Source organism: Danaus plexippus, chromosome 28 (assembly GCF_018135715.1).
Source record: "Danaus plexippus chromosome 28, MEX_DaPlex, whole genome shotgun sequence".
In the NCBI taxonomy this organism is placed as follows: domain Eukaryota; kingdom Metazoa; phylum Arthropoda; class Insecta; order Lepidoptera; family Nymphalidae; genus Danaus; species Danaus plexippus.
This window is the reverse complement of record NC_083556.1, coordinates 141,283-160,263: the sequence shown is the minus strand read 5'-3', so window position 1 is coordinate 160,263 and position 18,981 is coordinate 141,283. Positions and strand designations below refer to the sequence as shown.

At 34.1% G+C, this 18,981-nt stretch overlaps 2 protein-coding genes across 4 annotated transcripts; both read right to left on the bottom strand.

Moving 5' to 3' along the window:
• Positions 1–511: 511 nt before the first annotated feature.
• On the bottom strand, positions 512–9,028 carry LOC116776095 (probable chitinase 2). The gene is made up of 9 exons (XM_061525200.1): positions 8,865–9,028; positions 5,399–5,563; positions 5,038–5,233; positions 4,685–4,781; positions 3,958–4,173; positions 3,426–3,620; positions 2,720–2,853; positions 1,765–1,940; positions 512–1,124 (listed from the first exon to the last, which is right to left on the bottom strand). Exons 1-9 carry the CDS (start codon positions 8,938–8,940, stop codon positions 841–843), a joined length of 1,539 nt encoding a protein of 512 aa, XP_061381184.1. The 5' UTR covers positions 8,941–9,028; the 3' UTR covers positions 512–840.
• A 956-nt stretch (positions 9,029–9,984) lies between these two features.
• On the bottom strand, positions 9,985–18,068 carry LOC116776264 (serine protease 27). 3 transcript variants are annotated; one of them, XM_061525360.1, is made up of 9 exons: positions 17,496–18,068; positions 13,599–13,873; positions 13,336–13,525; positions 12,846–12,960; positions 12,231–12,360; positions 11,871–11,991; positions 11,370–11,617; positions 10,838–10,945; positions 9,985–10,609 (listed from the first exon to the last, which is right to left on the bottom strand). In XM_061525360.1, the coding sequence occupies exons 2-9, from the start codon at positions 13,804–13,806 to the stop codon at positions 10,440–10,442; spliced, it is 1,290 nt and encodes a 429-aa protein (XP_061381344.1). In that variant the 5' UTR covers positions 13,807–13,873; positions 17,496–18,068; the 3' UTR covers positions 9,985–10,439. The 3 variants fall into 3 exon arrangements, with proteins under 3 accessions (XP_061381344.1, XP_032525299.2, XP_061381345.1); XM_032669408.2 differs by lacking the exon at positions 17,496–18,068 and adding an exon at positions 16,241–16,483; XM_061525361.1 differs by lacking the exon at positions 17,496–18,068 and adding an exon at positions 14,211–14,414.
• Between the last annotated feature and the right edge of the window lie 913 nt (positions 18,069–18,981).

Below are 18,981 nucleotides of genomic sequence, written 5' to 3'. Positions count from 1 at the left end.
AGTTCACGCTACAACTGTCGCTTGTTTAGGACAAATTTGAGAGGTAAAAGAAATATAAATATGCAATTGTAATTCAGTTTTCGCCGACTTCATTCAGACATTTATACAAGCTGATCTGAATGGCTCTACGTGATGTAGATTTAATTACTACTAAAGCTGGGACACGTAGACTTATCCATTTATTAGTTCAATATTAATTTCTAAACATAAAGGAACATTAAACTTTTATCAATTACAAAAAAAGGTTCTCATTGGGATCTTGAACAATATCTTACGTCAATATTATTGGTTGTTGAAGTCCCATACATTTAATCAAGACTGGTTTTTATTAAACACGAGTGCTGAAATATTACATGACATGGTAAATAGTAATTGAAGTTTTGACAGATTATATAGAATACCGTTGGTCATTTACCGTAATTTTTTTACTACTAATTCTGCAATCATGCCTAACGTTAAGTCTTACATATAGTAAAGTCTATGATATTAAAATGTAATAAATAAACAATCAATCCATCCATACACTTTATTTTATGACAAAAAATAATAAAATCTCTCTAACAGAAAATGTAGGTATCACAAAATAGAGTATTTAATAACGTACAAAAACATTAGGACACACATTTGATACGAAGTAACGAGAAGGAAATGAAAAATGAAAAATAAATTTGTCATGTACAGAATGAAAACTGAAATTTATGTTAGAATAAACAAAAACACATTTTATACAAATCAATTTAAGATCGTAAAAAAACTCATGTCGCATTAAAATCTAAACTAACAACTAATATATTATATACATTTATCATACTCAACGCGCTCTACCCAACAGTACCCTGATCATACCAAGACCTGTAACAGCAGTACACCCATGGCTACACACAATACACTGCCATACATCATGCTGGACGCACCTGGATCGTCTCCAGGTGTAACCTCATTCTCTTTAGTGACTCTCTTCATCTCATCAAATATTCTCTTCTCCTCTAACGCGAGGGTGGTCGCGTCGTTGATGGTCCTCATTATGATGTAGTTGGAGTACTCTGGCTCCGGCAGACGCAGGTGGAGCTTGTTGTTGGCCGCCACGTAAGACGTGCGTCTACTGAGGTTCTCTATACGGTTTGCTGAAATTTAACATACTTCTTCAAGGAAACGTAAACATTATTTCGAACTGTTTGTGTTTTTAACTATTAGGGTATGTTATTTAAGACATTTTTCTTTGCAGTATCAATAATGATATCTAAGACTCGCTAGTATTCATTTAAATAAAATAAAATTTCCGGATTACTACGCGTTTCTTTTTATTTTAAACTACATAATCCCGACGTTTCGGTTACTTGGCAGCCACCGTGATCACGGGCAGACGAGATGAAAATGTTATTTTTTAAATAATAAAAAAACGCGTAGCTCTGCGAAAATGTTAGTTTTAGTTAAACATCAATATTATGACCATGTGCGTGATAACAAAAACAAACCTTATAATAAGATGGTTACTTTGATTTCGATAACAAATAAAAATATAATATAATGTTTTCCAGAGAAAAGCCTTTTCGAAATACACATTAAACAATCCTTCCCTGTTACCCCTGACGGATATCATTGATGACTGTTAAAAGATATATTCAGTCTCTACTAATCTCAAAGCTTGCTTTTCTCTAAATCTTCACACCTTCAAAGGCTTTCCAACTATCTTCATGATAGAATTATAATTACATATTGCAGTCTTCTCAGAGACTTCTATTAGTTAAGTGGACTGATACATACCGTCCGGTAGTTTAAGGTTCTTCAACGCCTTCATCAGAACGGGGTCATCTTTTATTTCCTCGTATCTCTCCACGTAATCCAGATAGGTATCAGCTTCCTTATCACAGGAGCCCTTGAAGTCATCCGTGTCCATGCTCCACACCATCAAACCGCCCAGACCGTAATCAATAGCCATTCTAACGACAAATATATTGTGTTAATTTTTAAACATTATAGAACAACTTGATTTCAAACACAAATGGACAATGTGGAGTGATATTCATGAGTAGGTTTCGAACTAATAACCTCCGGACTATCGCTCTCCAGTTGCTTGTACAAAAAAGCGTTTAGCGCTGACTCGAGTCAGTCAATAAAGCATTTTATATATGTTGAATGTTTTCTTTCTTTGCGGCATAGAAGACACGTTTCCTTTATATGATTTCTAATACTAATGTTTGCCTCAAGATTGCTTTATGTTAAAAACATATGTATTTGTAGATATAAAAGACTATGAAAGTGATTTTCTTCTGTTAGTTAAAGTTTAAACATTATATTGCGGAAAATAAGTTTCCCCAAAAAAGAAAATGTGATTGTCACTCAATAACTCAGCTTGAACGTAGACTTATCAAACTCAAATAAGAGTAATGATATCTGAAACTTGCGGGAGTATTCATTTTATGTAAATTCTTATTTTCGGATTACTACTCTTATTTTATTATTCTCTCATCTCGTCTGTCTGTGATCACGGATGCTGCAAAGTAACTGAAACTTTGGGAGTATGTAGTTTTTAAAAATATAAAAATACGCGAAGTAATCCGAATACATTAGTTTCATTCAAACATGAGTATTTAACTCACATGTTACTTCTTTACAGAAGCTTATTCTCATTTAGTTTACAATAACATCGATAACATCGGTCGTCGGATGATTTTGAAACAAGTTGTTTTTAAAACTGAATAATAAGTAACTGTCTCACTTCACTTTAATGGCGATGGACCTAGGGTTGTCGTAAGTGATGACGCGGTCGTTGTCTCGGAGGTAGGCCGTAGAACTTCGCTCGTCCCAGTGGTGACTCCACTTAGACGACTTGTTAGTAATCTCCATGCAGATCTGATGATGTGATAACAAGTAACTTTACTCGATGAGGTTTCCAAAAGATATACTTAATAAAAATAAAAAATAAAACTAAAAAACACGCTTTTTATAGAAAACCGAACTAAAAAATAGAATATAAATTTTAATAAATTTAAATTAAGAAAATAGTGTTAAAAATTTCAATAAATATAAATTAATAATAGTGTGAATAAAAAAAATGTATTAAATTAATATAATTGTAATAAATTAAATAAAATACATTTTTACATACCTTATCGACTTTAGATGAAAATTATATAAATTATTAAAAATCATATTTTGTAAATTGAAAAATGGAATAATTTTATCAAATAGAAATACACTAGTATTGTCATCGGTCCTCGATAAATCTACAAAGTTTGAACGAAATCTGGCCGTTTAAAGTGGGTCAAAATCGCGCCCAAAGAAGTCGGTTACAAACAAACATACAAACATACATGTGAAGCTAATAAAAAGCTAATAAAAACAGTTAAGGTGTAGAGAATGAGTACTATTGCTGATAGTTGGTTCCCAAGCCACTCTTATTATAATGTTACAGTTATAATAACCTCGTTATATCCTATAAAACCGTTTTCTCTTGTAAAGGGTCCAGAGAACCCGACGTCCTTGACTGGAGTTACTCCAAATTTTATATTCCTCTCCGCTGGGTTAGTCAGATAGAAGTTTCGTCCGTACAACGGTAGGCCGAGAACGAGCTTGTAAGGACTGACTCCGTGTGATAGCATATATTTGATTGTATATTCCTGGTAACAAATGTTATTGTTTAAAAAATTATATAAAACAAAAAAGAAATTACACCTAAATAAATATACATACATACAGTTCATCCGGATCTGTTCATGAGGAAAGTAGAAGAAGAAGAAAGAAGGATATACATTGAAATTTTATATTATTTTGAAATATTTTGTGTTCTAGGATCAAAGAGTCATCTATATTTAGGTTGGAGATCTCACTAATATAATCTGCTACATCAGATACTGACTCAACAATCAAATAGTTTTACGCCCTTGATCTACATAAATTACACATACGTCTGTTGGAGCTTAAATAAGTCTACTTGATAGTATAACGTCAACTCACCACACTCAAGACGTCGTCATCAGTGGTCCCCCTCAAGGGAGCGTTGGCTCCGACGATTTTGTCCCAAGTTCCGTGGTAGTCGTAACACATCATATGAATGAAGTCCAGGTATCGACTGAGTTTCGCGAGGTCGTAGGCTGAGTCCATGGTGTCTTTGCCGGCGCCGAGAGCCGCTGTTAGAATATAGCCTCTACTCTCGAAGGCATCCTTCAGTTCCTGAAATCAAATATATGATAATAAATAAATCTGACACTATCAGGTAGACATCTGTATAGGTGTATCTGACACTGCCTTGCTTGCCGTGCACAGGTTGCTTAAGGACAACACTGACATACTTAAGCACTTTGTAGCCTTGAGCTATTTGAAATAGGAGGTTGAATTTAAAAGATAGTTTAGATGATAAGATAGAAGTAGAGAAATTCAATGAGGTGTTATCTAAAAACTCTCAAACTTTTCGTCGTTTACTTATCACAAAGATTACTGATGATACAAAAGAATATGGTAACTATGAGAGATTATCATTTCTATAGTCAGTTAGCTGCTTGGCAAAGCTTTTATTACAACAAAAAACCTTTATTGATTATACTATGTGAAACCCAAGCGTACTATCGTTACCACTCATTATAAATACAAGTTTAGCAAAACTTTCCCCAGCTGGGGGCGACGAAATAAAAGAATTATTGAACGTTACGGCATTTCCCTCAAGTGCTCATCCCTCATCGCTCACCTTGACCATGGCTACATAATTTGCTTTGTCTTCAGGAGCTCCTCCTCTCTTAGTCGGATACTCCCAGTCCAAATCCAGTCCGTCAAAGTTGTAGGTGCTGAGAAAATTATTAGATTTTTGTTAATGTTCTCTTATAGTATTGCAGTTTTTGGCGTATCAATGAATAGTTTCAGTGTAACTAAGGCTATAAGAATACTCTTTGTCACTGTCATGAAAAGTGTTAAAATGGTTTTAATAAAAGATATCGAAATAAATAATTAATTATACGTTTTCTTATTTTTTCTAAGGTTCAGTATTGAGAGATCATGACTAATTAGTTCTTGAGTATTTAATTTCGGTAAGCGTAAACTTACTCCAAAAACTGAACCACACTTTGCACAAACTTCGCCCTAGTTTCATTTTTGGACGCCATCTCGGAGTATTTGCTGGAACCTTCGTTCCATCCACCGATAGCCACAGTGACCTTCAGGTGAGGATATTTCGCTTTGAGGGACACGAGCCTTTTGTATCCACCTTTTCCATAATCTTTTTCCAAATCTTGCCACGGATCTAGTGATTACAAAACATTTTAAGGATAATTATTTGTTGGCGTCGTATTTAGCCACATATTTTGGTGATACGATTAACACTTCTGTAATATGAAATTTATGAATTTTATTATCATTCTATTATCTCAATCTACGTCTAATAATACGTAAAATTAATTCCAATTACCGAGACTCTTTATTCCGCCAGTACTCTGATCCAAGCCAGCGAAGGAGTATATGAGGTGGGTGCACAACGTTGGATCGATGTCAGATAAATCAAACTTTCCAGCACCAGGTCTGTAAACTGCCCAGGTCGCGACGTAGCACACCACAACCTTACCATGCATAGGACCTGGAAGCGAAAATGACGACTTAGGATTTTAGCACATTGGATGAACTAAAGTTCAGTAGTACTATGTGTGACACTAGAGTAAAGATATCGTAAAAATTTTGACGCGTCCTTTAAATAACGTGTTTTTTTCTTTGAGGTTCCTAATGAGTAAACAGCTGGTTTATTTCGGAAGAAACAGAGCAGTTACTTAATATTTTTTTGATATAATTTATTAGCCATCTAATAGATGCCATGATATAGTTTGTGTGGAATTAAGACAAACAACTAACCAAGCAGTCCCAGAAAGGAATCTCAAGGATAGGGTTGGCACAGGATAGGGTCGCCACAAATGTTTGCTTCAAGTAATTTTTAACAGTTTGTCTTGATAGTATGTTTGTTTGTCAATAAGTGAGAAACTCAAAGACAGTTATATTAATATTTAACGTCACAGCCAAGTCGTAATTTCACGCTGCTGGGTTTTGTGTGCGAGTGCGTTCAATTGTTTCACAGCGTTGTCACAGCGGCCTAATTGTTGGGACAGTTTTTTAACTTTTACAATAGAAATTTTTGACTATAAATTCGTTTATATATTGTTAACCGACTTTAAAAAAAGCAGGTTCAACACTCGATTTTTTTTTAAATTTTACAATAGAGATAATTCCGTCAAATACATATCGTTTTTAAAGTATTCTTTGTTTTGTTAAGGAGATCAATATTTTTGCAGACATGATATGCAGTTTACCATAAACTAAGTAAGAATAGTAATTGAGAAACTAAGAGTAGTAATTGAGGAAGTTAACAAAAATGAAAATCTATATAACTTTCATTCATGCCATGGCTTCATTCGCACTGGAATTGTTTAATATTCAGCCAATATCAACATTTTTATTTGTTGGACGAATTATAATCTTGAGTACTGTGTGGAGGAAACACGAAGGAGTTTGTCGAATGGAATAAGGGCGTTTATTTAATCATTATTTTTTTTTTTACTGTATACAACTTTAATGATTTAGTTTGTTTTTCGCTACAACAAACGTGTTCTCAAGGGACTACACATATACTAACAATTATACCCGTTATTTACAAGACACCGTCCGACACAAACTTTTGATATACAGCTATCAATAAATATTTAGTAGATCAATAGTTTTGTTGCCATCAATAAAGTTTTTTTAACAAATATGTCATTCCTGACTTTATTTTATTTTGTCCTTCAGATATTCTTGAAGACTGTTTTGTTTTGTTCGTCTTCATTTAATTATATATAGATTATATTTTATTTTTACTATAGATTTTAAAGTAACCAAAAGACATTCGTTCAAAATATTAAAAAAAAATCATCTTTTGAATTAAATCTTAATTTTACTTTTTTTAAATGTATCGATTTCCTTGAATACTATTCTATTCTATATAAATACAATTTTTTCTATATTTATCATCACCTCGTTGTATGTTGTGTTAATCGCACAAACACATCAGTATACCTGATGGTTTCTTTAAATTATTTCTTAACATTCTAAATGTTCACATAACAACGAACAGAGTCAACAATGCAGGAAAAAAATCAGCCTAATAGAGTCCAAAGACAACGGGAATCCCGATAACATGCACATTATTTATGTTAATCAAAAGCCTACAGTTCACTCTTATCAAGAATATTTAATTTAATTAGAAAGACGCTTCCCGAGGTCTCGATGTTTGTTCAAGAGACACCTGTGCCGCTGCGTCATACGAATATTAATTATAATTACACATTAACAAGTATTAAATAATCAGAGAGTGGTTACAGAGGAAGGTTACACTCGAACCCCGTCTGATGTCTCGCTCCGCACGCCTTTAATATTAAAACAATACTTTTATTCATACTATTATAATAAGCGAAATTATATTTTTTTTGTTACAATACTTTATACTTCATAACAGTTACCACGATTTTCCATTGCACACTACAAACGTATCGTTTCACGTTTCTCATTCAATAAGCTACGATAATATAACGTGATAAGATTTGTGAATGAGTGCAACAGTCCAAACTCAGAGTAAGCGTACGGTCAGTTAATTTTATCTGAACACTTTCTAGATGTTCGTGTTTTTAACAATCACAAAAAAAACAACGTGGAGCCAGTCAATTAGTTGTAAAAGTTTATTCAAATTGTGTTTAATGAATTCCAATGTGAGTGATGACCGCGTGGTGTTATAAGTGTTTTAGGTTAAGACGAATCTGATTTGATACTAAATAATTTATTATAATATATCATGGTTCAGATAAACGACAAAGTTACTCAGCTATTCGTGAAAACACAATAAAATCTCCAGCTATGTTATACTTGACTTCTCCAAAATCCAAGCTGAGAGTGACCAAAGCATCTACACTGGTGGCTTAGCATGTCATGTCGACGGAAGTTTTTAAACAGAATTCAAAAGCGCTATCAAATACCTAGAGGTTGATCAAAATCGATTCAGCAGTGCCGATGATAACATATTTGGATCCACAGAACAATATATATATATATACATATGTATATAGATATATATCGTTTTAGGTATCGGCTATTGATACTTGCTGCTTGTTTCATAAATTAATAAAATTAAAATTAAAACAAATCAAAGAAATATACATGTTTTATACAATTCAAGTATCACAAACGATCAAAGCTTCTCATTCCGTTTAAGGTTTTCCTGTTTCTTTATGCTTAAGAAATATTTACACATAAACGACTATATAAGCTCGGACCTAACGCTCAACGCCTTACTAATAATGGTTTCCTGACTCTGCTTGCGACGAATAAACAATTTAATTTATAACTACTATCATTATATGTAAATTTAGCAAACTAACGTACATTATACACGGATAGTTATTAGTTATAAAACAACAAGCCGGAAAATAAACTAATAGTATTACTTTTAATATAAATCACTTCTAAAGAATGAAATGCTGAAACGATTTTGATGAAATTCATACTAAGTTATGTATAAAGACATTCGGAAAATAAAAAAGGGATATGTTTTGGAGCACACACACATATGTACATACAAAATCTAGTAAGGGTCTTATAATATTTTCGGTTGAGGAAACCTAATGAAGCTTTAAATATGTAATTTAAAATTCTAGTCATAATCAACGTTTGACCTCGACGGACAAAATCACCAAAACTTGAGATATTAAAGTCGAAAGCCCCGAAAACTGAACCATTTCCATGTAGACCAAATTTGGCACTTAATTATGTATTTTTTTAATAACCGAATGACTCAACGGTGTATCCAAGTTCACAGTGTTATTCCTTATTATAAGCTGTTTGCTCCGACTCCTTTCACTCACCTCCCAAGGTCTGTCCGTCCAAAACCGACGCCAGGACGGCGAAGATCGTTAACAATAAGCACTTTCTACCCACCATACTGTACACTTTTTGTAATATTCACAAATATATATGAGTTTTTAAAATTCAAACTACCAGAGCGACGTTAGCGCACCGCGGCATCATGTTCTACTGGACTGTTTGACATTTGCAGCACACACAACCGTTACTACATTATATGAAACAAGACGAAATGAACTCTCAGCCAAAGACATACAGCTTAGAATCTGTTGCACCGTCTGATTCAACCGGTTACCAACCTTAACGTCCGGTACATTGCAACTGAATCTTTATTGTAAGATCATAAAGTTCAGTTTCAATCAGCCGACTTGTCTAGTTTCATTTTAAAGTTGAAAGTGATTCCGCGAGACACACGAATACATAAAATTCCTTAATATTTGAAGCGACACCATTAGCAAACCATCCATTAATATTAATTGTGTATTAATCATAAGTATAACGATCTGGTCTTTGATGGCGCCATTAAAATATGAAATGATATAAGTAGGCCTCTTTGAAATAACGAAGTAATTAGCAAATATATATTTTTGAATAATCTATATTATATAACAAGTAACAGTGTTGTGTCGTACACTAGTTTCTTCCCGCGACTTCGACACAAACAATAATGTTGCAGATACACGTATCAATCATCAACCTTCAGTTTTTTTGTAACAACTTACCTGATGTGTGCATTCCTTATAATCCACGCGAAGCCAAGCTAAATTAACTTTTTACATCAGCCTTAGTTAAAAAGAGCATCGTTTGTCATATAAATGCAAATGAAAAAACATTACTGTACTATCTAAATATGTGAACGAAACCGCTGTTTGATGTAATATAGAAAACAGTTAGGTGTACAAGCCTTAAAACTTTGAAGATGAGGAATAAACTGGGATTTTGTCTCATTACCTCAAACACATCTTTTCTTATACGTAAATTGTATTCGCGTTCATTAGGATTATTTAGATTTTGTTGTTTTTTCACAACTTTCAGTAAAATTATGATTGAAATGTCCATACTTTGGGAACAAAACATAGGAAAATAACATTAGATCTATGGTGCCATAAGAAACGTCGGATGATGTTTTAAATATTTTTATTCTGACATCGATTTTAAGAATAACGAAAGAGATCAGCCAATCACTGGTGGCGAGTAAATAACTACAACCTAATACGAGCTTACAAAAATATTCAACACACATTAGTCTAATTACATTATTAAGAAATGCCTTATTAAATAACAATAAATTATCATCGCGACAAACCTCAAGCTACGGCGATACTGGAATGTACAATGTGAAAATACAAAGCAAGCGACCTATTCTGGGTTAGGGAAAAACAAATTCCTTTAGAACTAATGATTTTACAGAATAATTATGTTATACATAAAGCTCAACAGTTCGACAACTGTCAGATTACATGTGCAAAAAAATATTTTTTACGTAAATAAACAATTTGAGAAGTACAGTACATACATATATGTAAAAACCGTAGTCCATCCTAAACACATAAATCAGTCCTGTTTGTAAATAGTTCCTAGAGGTCACCATATCTGGTGATGACGTCTCTGATCCAGCCAGCGGTGACCCGCACGTTGTGATAGATCCCTGGCTGGTGGTCGACGCCGCAGCCGAACCCGGCCGAGGTGATACCGGCCAGGTAGTAACGACCCCTGTCCAACACTATTAGGGGACCTCCAGAGTCACCTAGATAGTAAGCAATGAATGTACTTGAAGTTTGGTAATAACCCAAAAAATACAGTTATATTGTAATAAAGATACTTTCTGATTTCAACGGAACTCAAGTTAAGTTCGCATGTCAATTACCATAAAATATTCTAATCCCCCATTACCAAAACCACCTCACGTTATTCTATTTCCGCTTCCCTCTTCGTGTTCTGAACAACTGAATATTTAAAATCTGTCATACTTTACCTAGACACGCATCTTGGTGTCCGTCTGAATGTCCGGCGCAGATCATCTCCGAATGTATTTCAACAGAGATCTGCTTACTCTGGTGCCAGGTGATACATTGTTCGGTGCCTGCAGAAAAACAACTAAATAAATACATGTCGACAATTACTGCCTTGGAAACATGCGGAAGAAGCTCATCTTAGTTCTTGGATACCAAGAAGTGTCCAGAAAAGGAAACAAAAGGAAAAAAAATATTTATTACCTAAAAAAATTGATTTCAATCCGAAAAAAATTACTGTGCTGTTAATTTTCTATGGTCCAAAAAAGTAGGAATATGTGGAATCTGTTGCGATTTAAGGAATATTTTATTTACAATGTCATCGGAGATATAGAAAAGATTTTCGACTTCATACTGTGCTCTGATTAATTATAAAGTAATTATCAAAACTGATTTTAAGTAACACATGTCCTAAAGGCAAAAAGCTACAAACTGCCTATTGATAGAGTAAAAATTTCAAATAAATTTAAATGAGAAATACTCTGAAAGTCTTACTCAAAATCGGTACAGTAGCGGACCGTAGTAAGTTAGTGCCAGTGTGACCGTTGCTGGTATCGGTCTTGCCCCAACCGGCGATGACCCCTGACTTGCCGCGGAGTTCGAAATCTCCGTCGGGCAGACAGATCGGGAGGATGTGACTAGTGTAGGTCACAGGTCGGGAGAGTTTTAGCAACGCTATGTCGTACCGGTCAGGTTGGGTCATGCGAAACTGGAAGAGGGGGTGGAGGATTTTCTGGACGACCCTGGAAATAGAATTGATGTCTATAAAATACTTGACTTGAAGTCTTTGTGGAAGATGTTTCACATTAACTTGTATTTAGAAAACAAACAGAATCACTGAATAACCAAGACTCTAAGATAATACAAAAAACAAATAGTGTTGAGACGCTTACGATAACTGTAGTTATCAATGATCTCCAAAGATGTTGTCCCAAAAACTTTAATGAATATGTCTTTTGAGTCTGGGCTGCTGAGTATATTAAAATGTGATGATACCCAATTTTTCTCGCGCTTTTATCCCCAGAGGTGGTGTCAAGTGCTCCGAGCCACACGGCCACATCCCTAGGACGAGCTCGGGACACGCAGTGAGCTGCCGTCGCCACGTACCAACGAGATACTGAGATCAATTAATAAAGATATTTAAGGTTTAGTTAATTAAGAATGAGTCAATACTCAAAAAAACACGACAAATAAATAATTACTTTAAAGATGTGAAAATCGTAAAATCAATTAATTAAGATAACTGAATATCACAATACCCATGACCCGAGGAAGAGATTAAGAGATCTCATTTCAAGATAAACTTTTTATTTAATGTATGGTGAGATGTTTTTAACTAATTTATTAGCAACTCACTTAAGACTCCGCCGCACTGGAACTCTGAGATCCTGACGTGAGCCTGCCAGGGGAACTCCGCGACCCTGGCCTCCCGACCGCCGATGATACGCTTCTGGAGCATGCGACTTGAGGAGAGGCCGCACTCCATCTAGCGACATGCGGAATAGAGAGAATATACGACAGGTACGGACCTTCACGTTAAATTGGTTATATCATATATATTTGAAGGCCTCTGCTCAGCAGTGGGCTGATAGTCTGATGATGGTGATGAGGATGATGATGCTGATGATGATATATGAAGCTAAATATTTAACAAACATTGTAAATACACCGTTAATTTAAACAACCTTAGCTAATACATACACTTTCTGCTAACTTCTGATCAACATCCCAAGAAACAACTACATATATCTCACTGTTGTCTTTTAATGTCTTACCCAGGACAGAACCGGTCTCTACTAAGGTTATTACATCTCCCTTTTTTCAACAATAATTCTGTCTTCCACTGTGCATTAAGAAATTCCACGATGCCCTAATTCATCTTTATTTTCTGTCTCACACAATCCTATAGTCCCTTCCAGTTCCTTAACGTAAAAACCTCTTAGTCTATACACATGTGTTCCAAAACAATACCTGACTAATGTCGTCGTCGACTCTCCGTCGGAACACGTTAGTTGGCACCACATTCCTCTGAGGTACTTGACGTAACTTCGGCGGTATTTTGTATTTCCAGTCGGAAGAGGGGATTCTGTAAGAAAGAGTGCATATAACGTGAAGACAACACACAGGAACGAAACCACCGAAGAGAAAATTTGATTAATTTAATACTCATTACTCTGGCTGACACATAAAATTTGCGCCAAAAAAAAACAGTGACGCCGGAATGATTATAAAATAATGTAACTATATAATAACTTATTATTAATCACTGCTTAAAAAATAAAAATGAAACTATATTTTATATAAAAGCTTCTAACAGACATTGTGATAGAGACTTCAATAAAACAAAAATATCGAATATAGGAAGATTCTAATAATAGACTTTTCTCGTTACAAGTCATTTTTATCCATCTCTTAATTTTAATACGGTCCGAATGTTTCTATATACATAATAATAGCTTACGAGTTATCATAGTCATAGCTGTCCCGGGCTGTGTAACAGCATGAGAACAACCAGCTTCCTCCGCAACCCTTCACCCTGATGCCACCGCGAAGCCAACAAGTCAGCGACAGAGAACAGGCTCGCACTTGAGAACCAACAGTACACGTGGTCGGGTATCCCAGGAGTGAGGCCAGGACTCTGTTACTAAGACCTGGAATATATTGATTGAGGAGTATAGGAAGACAGCAATTGAAGAAGAAAATATTTTTAAAAAAAAGTCTTACTCTCCGAGCTGGTGTGTCCAGCAAAGTTCAAGATCATGAGAGGTATGATTATGTTAACCGTCTGGCATTTAGGTTTCCGCCATTTAAAGGCTCGCCTTTTAAATACATTCTTGGGACTGTTCGATAGTTTTTTGGTGATAAAACAGTTTTTTATTTTCCTGTCCTGTATCGGTATCCATGACTTCGCTTGCCTCTTCACCGTGAACATGATAAGGTTCTCGTGCAATATTCTGACATGACGCAAATCTTGATTTTTCGGCGGATTTCAACGGATCCTGAGAACATTGATTTAAAGACAAGTTACTAGCGATATCAGCAATTATACAGAGTGACTATAAAACGAGATACGCTTAGTACGAATCTGAATGTTTATTTATCTCTCGTTCACGAACCTACGTTGATACAACGATTTGCGAAAATCTGTGAATCTGTGAGTGACTATAATATAAACTTGGATGAATGTTACTTGACTCATTAAGTTATTATTATTCCCTTAAAAAAAGGCTTTAAAAAACAAACGATTATATTCTTTTAAATTATAATTTGAAAGTTATAAAAAGTAGGTATCTTTAAAAATCAGTCTCTCATTTTGTTTACATATGACTAACTTACATTTACTTGAAATTAACTTCCGAAGGCTTTCCATATCTTGACGTAAAGCCTACTTTATTATTTAAGGCGTGAGAGAGCGGCGACGCGTCAATGCACTTTTAGGACATCACAAATAACTAATTTCTCGACAATTAGATTCACAAACACGACACAAGGTTAAGAAAGAAAGTTGACTCTGTATTATACTTGGAATTCAAACAAGGTTCAAACATTAACTAAACTATTTAACTACAATCAAATAAATCATTTACAATTTAATATATATTTAAAATCACTAACAGCAACAGTTCTTTGTTCGTTTGAGTTTTTACTTCGTTTGAGAAATAAGCGAGGTTTGTCACAAACTAAAATATTGTCCGCGTCGCTGAGAACAATATATTTTAAGATGAAAAGAGTTTAGAAAAATGCTCCTTAAAGAAATAAAAGACAAAGAAATGACAAACGCGAAATTTCACTTCACATGCGTAAGAGAGACGTTGTCTGCTTTACATGAAATAGGTCGTTGGAGTTTCCTAAAATAATAATATATTTACATATGAGCATCGGAAATTACACTTGTAAAGGATCTGTCAGACAGACTGACGTGAAACAGAATGTGCAAAACGTGACGGAAACGAGCGTTTTAATTAAAATTTATTGAAAAAAAATGATGATGATGATGATGAAAAAAAGAATCATTTTTAATTGAAATTAGATTTTCACGTTCTTAGTCTATTGAAGGTCTGTATCTTGAGGCTTACAACGTTTTGTTACGAACATACAAACTTATATAAAATATCAGTTAGGGAGACAGGTTCCGAGTAAACCCAGCCAGCGCTACTCAGATAACACACATTGATTATATTAACTTAGTGAGCCAAGTTCAATAGCACTAATAACTTAATAAGGTGTTAAAAGACGCGACCGTTTGCATTAAACGAAATTAATATTAACGCTTTGAATATTTAAATGTTTAGTTTAAACAATGTTAAGTTTGTTTCGATCAAGCTAGCACAATTATAAGATTACTTCGTGTCTTGTCGAGTTTCTATCACGGCGTGCACTTTGTGAATGGAGTTGAATTAATTCCTTAATATTTTCTGTTCATCCTCGCTCAAATGGTTTTGTATAAAATAAAGTTAGTTAGTTAGTAATTAAGTAAAATTACTGTTAAATAAAAAAAAAAACTTAAAATCAAACAATACTAGAAAAAGTTACATATTGTTGTATATCATATTTTTTACGGAACTGAGGTTACTTTTATATGATATTAAAAAAATTCCTCGACATTTAATTAACTGTCATTAGTTTGACATGAAGCTCGAACATAATGATTATAAAATATTCAGCATAAAGAGAGACGGGTCTATTAAATGTAAATTAAATCCATACGTATATGTATCTTTGTTTAAAACGACTGATGCCTAAGCAGTCATATTTTATATTATGTAGAACCACGGAATTTGAAACAAGGAATTAAATAATCCTAAATAAAATAGAGATTAAATAATAGAAATATTTTAATTATTATTTTTTTTTTGTTTAAGAATTTATGAAATGAAAAGGATTTATAAAGCGAGTGCTGGAAAGATGACTCGGTGATCTGGTTGTAAAGAACAGACACGCGACGCACGTTTTGATTTATTGCTCTCGGGTGTAGTTATTGTAATTTAAATTAAACTGACATTGAATGAAAATAACATACAAATTTTGTAAGAATTTAAATTACTTTGAACTATTTTATATACGTTTTTAACTAAAGATCTTATTCATTCCAATAAAACTAATATTTTCAGATTACTACGCGTATTTTATAATTTTTAAAAGCTGCATACTCCCGAAGTTTCGGTAACTTTTCAGCGACCGTGATCGAGGGCTGACGGGATGAGATCTTTATATATATTTTTTTCTACTTTCAAGTCAAAACCTATGCTAGGTTCGCTCGACGTGTGTTGTCTGTTGTAGGTCAGGAGCCGGGAGCCGGGGGCTGGGAGTCACCTCACTAACACCTAATCTTATTATATAGAACAGGCTCCGAGGACTGCACTCACCTGCAACACCTTTCACTTTTAGAACTAAAACCACTTTCACTCAAACGGACTGTTCTCGTCGACAATATTATTACTAATTATAAACACCATTAAAATAAATTTATCAGATCTCTGTTATATCTCCAGGCCGCTTGTTTTTGTGTTGTTATTCCTGTATATATTAATATGTTGTTTCGAGCCGTCAGTGTCGAGCGAGCTCTGGTGTCGGACTGTTGTTACTCGACAGTTTTCTCGTCGCAGGCCCGAGGCCCGAGGCCCGGTTTGTATTTCACTGTCATGATAGTAACAGCTCCGGTTAAATGTTCCACTGTGTCTTACTCCGAAAGCATGTCGTCGAAGTTAATTTTAACGATAAACTTAATCGATTTCTTATACTGTTGCTATATATTTTAACTACACGAGGACGAGTTGTTGCGATTTCGATTTTCATTTTACGATTTTAATTTAAGTCATCACGAACAGAGTTTTACACGGCACAATTAAAGTAAAACATTTACGTTTAAATTAATAAATTAAAATTTAAATGAATGTTTCAAGACTGTATTATGAATGCTTTCATATAAAGAGCCTCGTGAATGTAGGTCGCACCAAATATTCCAAACTTTTACCGCTGATTCATCTGACATCGTAAATATTTATATTATTTATATTTCATGGAGATTTTTTATTGATATGGATTCCGTTATCTCGATACAGATACATATGTATTATTTAATTTCTTAAAATATTACTTGGACTTAGATACTCTAACCAAGAGCAACATCGACCCGTCGTTGTGATCACTGCTTTATTTTGTTCCATCCGAGTCTTTGGAACAGTGAAGATTTAGACAAAAATACGAAGGAAAGATGAATCTGATTAGGAACACGTCTTTACTTTTCATGGAGAAGGAATTTTGTCTAAATTTGACATTTATCCACAAATCCAACTCGTCCAAGAAACAAACTATCCCACTCTCTACTAACATTATAAATGAGAAAGTTCGTGAGAATGTACAGATGTTTGGATGTTTGTTCACTGTCACGCAAAAACTGTTTCGCGGATTTTTATAAAACTTTAAGACAATATAGACTGGATGTCAGACTAGGCCGTAGAACATAATTTATCCGGAATTCTGAGTATTTATATCTTAACTTCTCAATTTGTTACTAAAGTTAACAGTATTATATTCCATGGGCATATTTATGTAAAATCCTTTATTCTAAATCAATTTAAGCTCTTCATATTTGCAGACTATCATAATGTTTTAACTCACTCCCACTGAAGTGCTCTCTCTCTCTCTCTCTTCTCCTGAATCCTTCTCCCTCGACAGCTTACAGCTGACCAGTTTATGAGTGTACCTTGTACAACCAGATGAAACCTGACGCAGCGCCAGACACCCGTAAAACCTTATTTATGTGACAGTAAAAAAAAGATTATATAACTACTTCATTCTATATAAATATTGTTAAAGGCATCATAAAATTAATATGCACATACAAAACATGAAAAAGTTTACATTTAAATTTTAATTTATAACCCATTACAATGCACTCGGTCGCTAGTGAAGGTTTTGTTTATGTAATGCGGCGCCAGCCTCTGTTGAAACACATTCCTGGCTATATTTTCATGTCAAATGTATTTTCTCTCGACGTTTATCTGAAAATTTATGTCTCTGTCCTTTAATTCTTGTATTTTATTTTCTTATGTTATAGATATATTTATCTGAAAAAATGTTCAACCGACGCGAGTCAGCTGGGTTTTGAAAGAAATTAATATGTGAGGAGGGTCATTTAGAATGAGAAGCACTTCCTGGAGTGAGTGATTGGACCCCTAAAAAACTATGAATATAAGGATATTTATTCGTTATAATTAAATATATAATTCGTTTAATTTAAACAGGCGGATGCAATGTTTCTTTTTTTTACAATTTACCTGAACTACATAAAATATTCGTTACAGTCAACAAGTAATTTAAAAGGTCTAGTTGACGTATGAACCTTATGACGGTTGCAAAACTAAATAACTTCTATATAATCCGTCTCACAAATAAAACGTAAAAATTGGCTGTATATTGCAATATTCCAGTGTGAATGAAGCCTTAGCATTAAAAAAAAAACTTCTCTAAATGAATTATTCTGTAAAATACCATACAATCATGATCACTATAGTTCTACGGAACTTTTTCAAAAGTTAACATACAAGTATGTAGGAATAAATAGTTCTTAATATTACCTTACTGTTTCGTAAAGTAAATGCATGCTCGTTGATATCTTTTACTTGCAGCTTTGAAATTCAGCACAGCGCCATCTAGCGACCCATTCTTCAAGTACATTTAGATTGTAAAAGAGAAAGGCCTTTGTTATGTCTGCTTCTCATAGATGGTGCTCGTGGATTCAAGAATTACTTAATGGAGATATCAACAGGTTTTATATATTCTAGTCTTAAACATAACAGTATTTAGTAGATATGGTTAGATCCAGAGTAAAGCTACAGTAATTCGATGTAAAGATTGTTAAATATACTAATAAGTCATATATTCGTCGATAAATAAATGACTACACGAGAAACAGAGTCCCCGTAGCTAATAGTAACCCGATCTTATAGAAAGTTCCCGGCGCGTGAAGTCTTCGAGCTATAAAAGTAGTAACGGCGACACACGTTACATTTTATTAACATTCTTGTTATGCGTTCAACATGGTTATAAATTCTGTAGAGATATGTAAAGTACATTCTCGAGAAAGAGAGGAAAACTAAATGGA

Bases quoted from the DNA above. Each gene is read 5' to 3' on its own strand.
- LOC116776095 (XM_061525200.1), bottom strand. From the start codon at position 8,940: ATGGTGGGTAGAAAGTGCTTATTGTTAACGATCTTCGCCGTCCTGGCG. The intron at 5,564-8,864 runs GTGAGTGAAAGG...TTTCGCTTCCAG, and splicing joins GGACGGACAGACCTTGGGAG to GTCCTATGCATGGTAAGGTT. The intron at 4,174-4,684 runs GTGAGCGATGAG...ATTTGATTTCAG, and splicing joins ATTATGTAGCCATGGTCAAG to GAACTGAAGGATGCCTTCGA.
- LOC116776264 (XM_061525360.1), bottom strand. From the start codon at position 13,806: ATGTTCACGGTGAAGAGGCAAGCGAAGTCATGGATACCGATACAGGAC. The intron at 11,618-11,870 runs GTATCATCACAT...TTCTATTTCCAG, and splicing joins AAAAGCGCGAGAAAAATTGG to GGTCGTCCAGAAAATCCTCC. The intron at 10,610-10,837 runs GTAAAGTATGAC...CTTACTATCTAG, and splicing joins ACACCAAGATGCGTGTCTAG to GTGACTCTGGAGGTCCCCTA.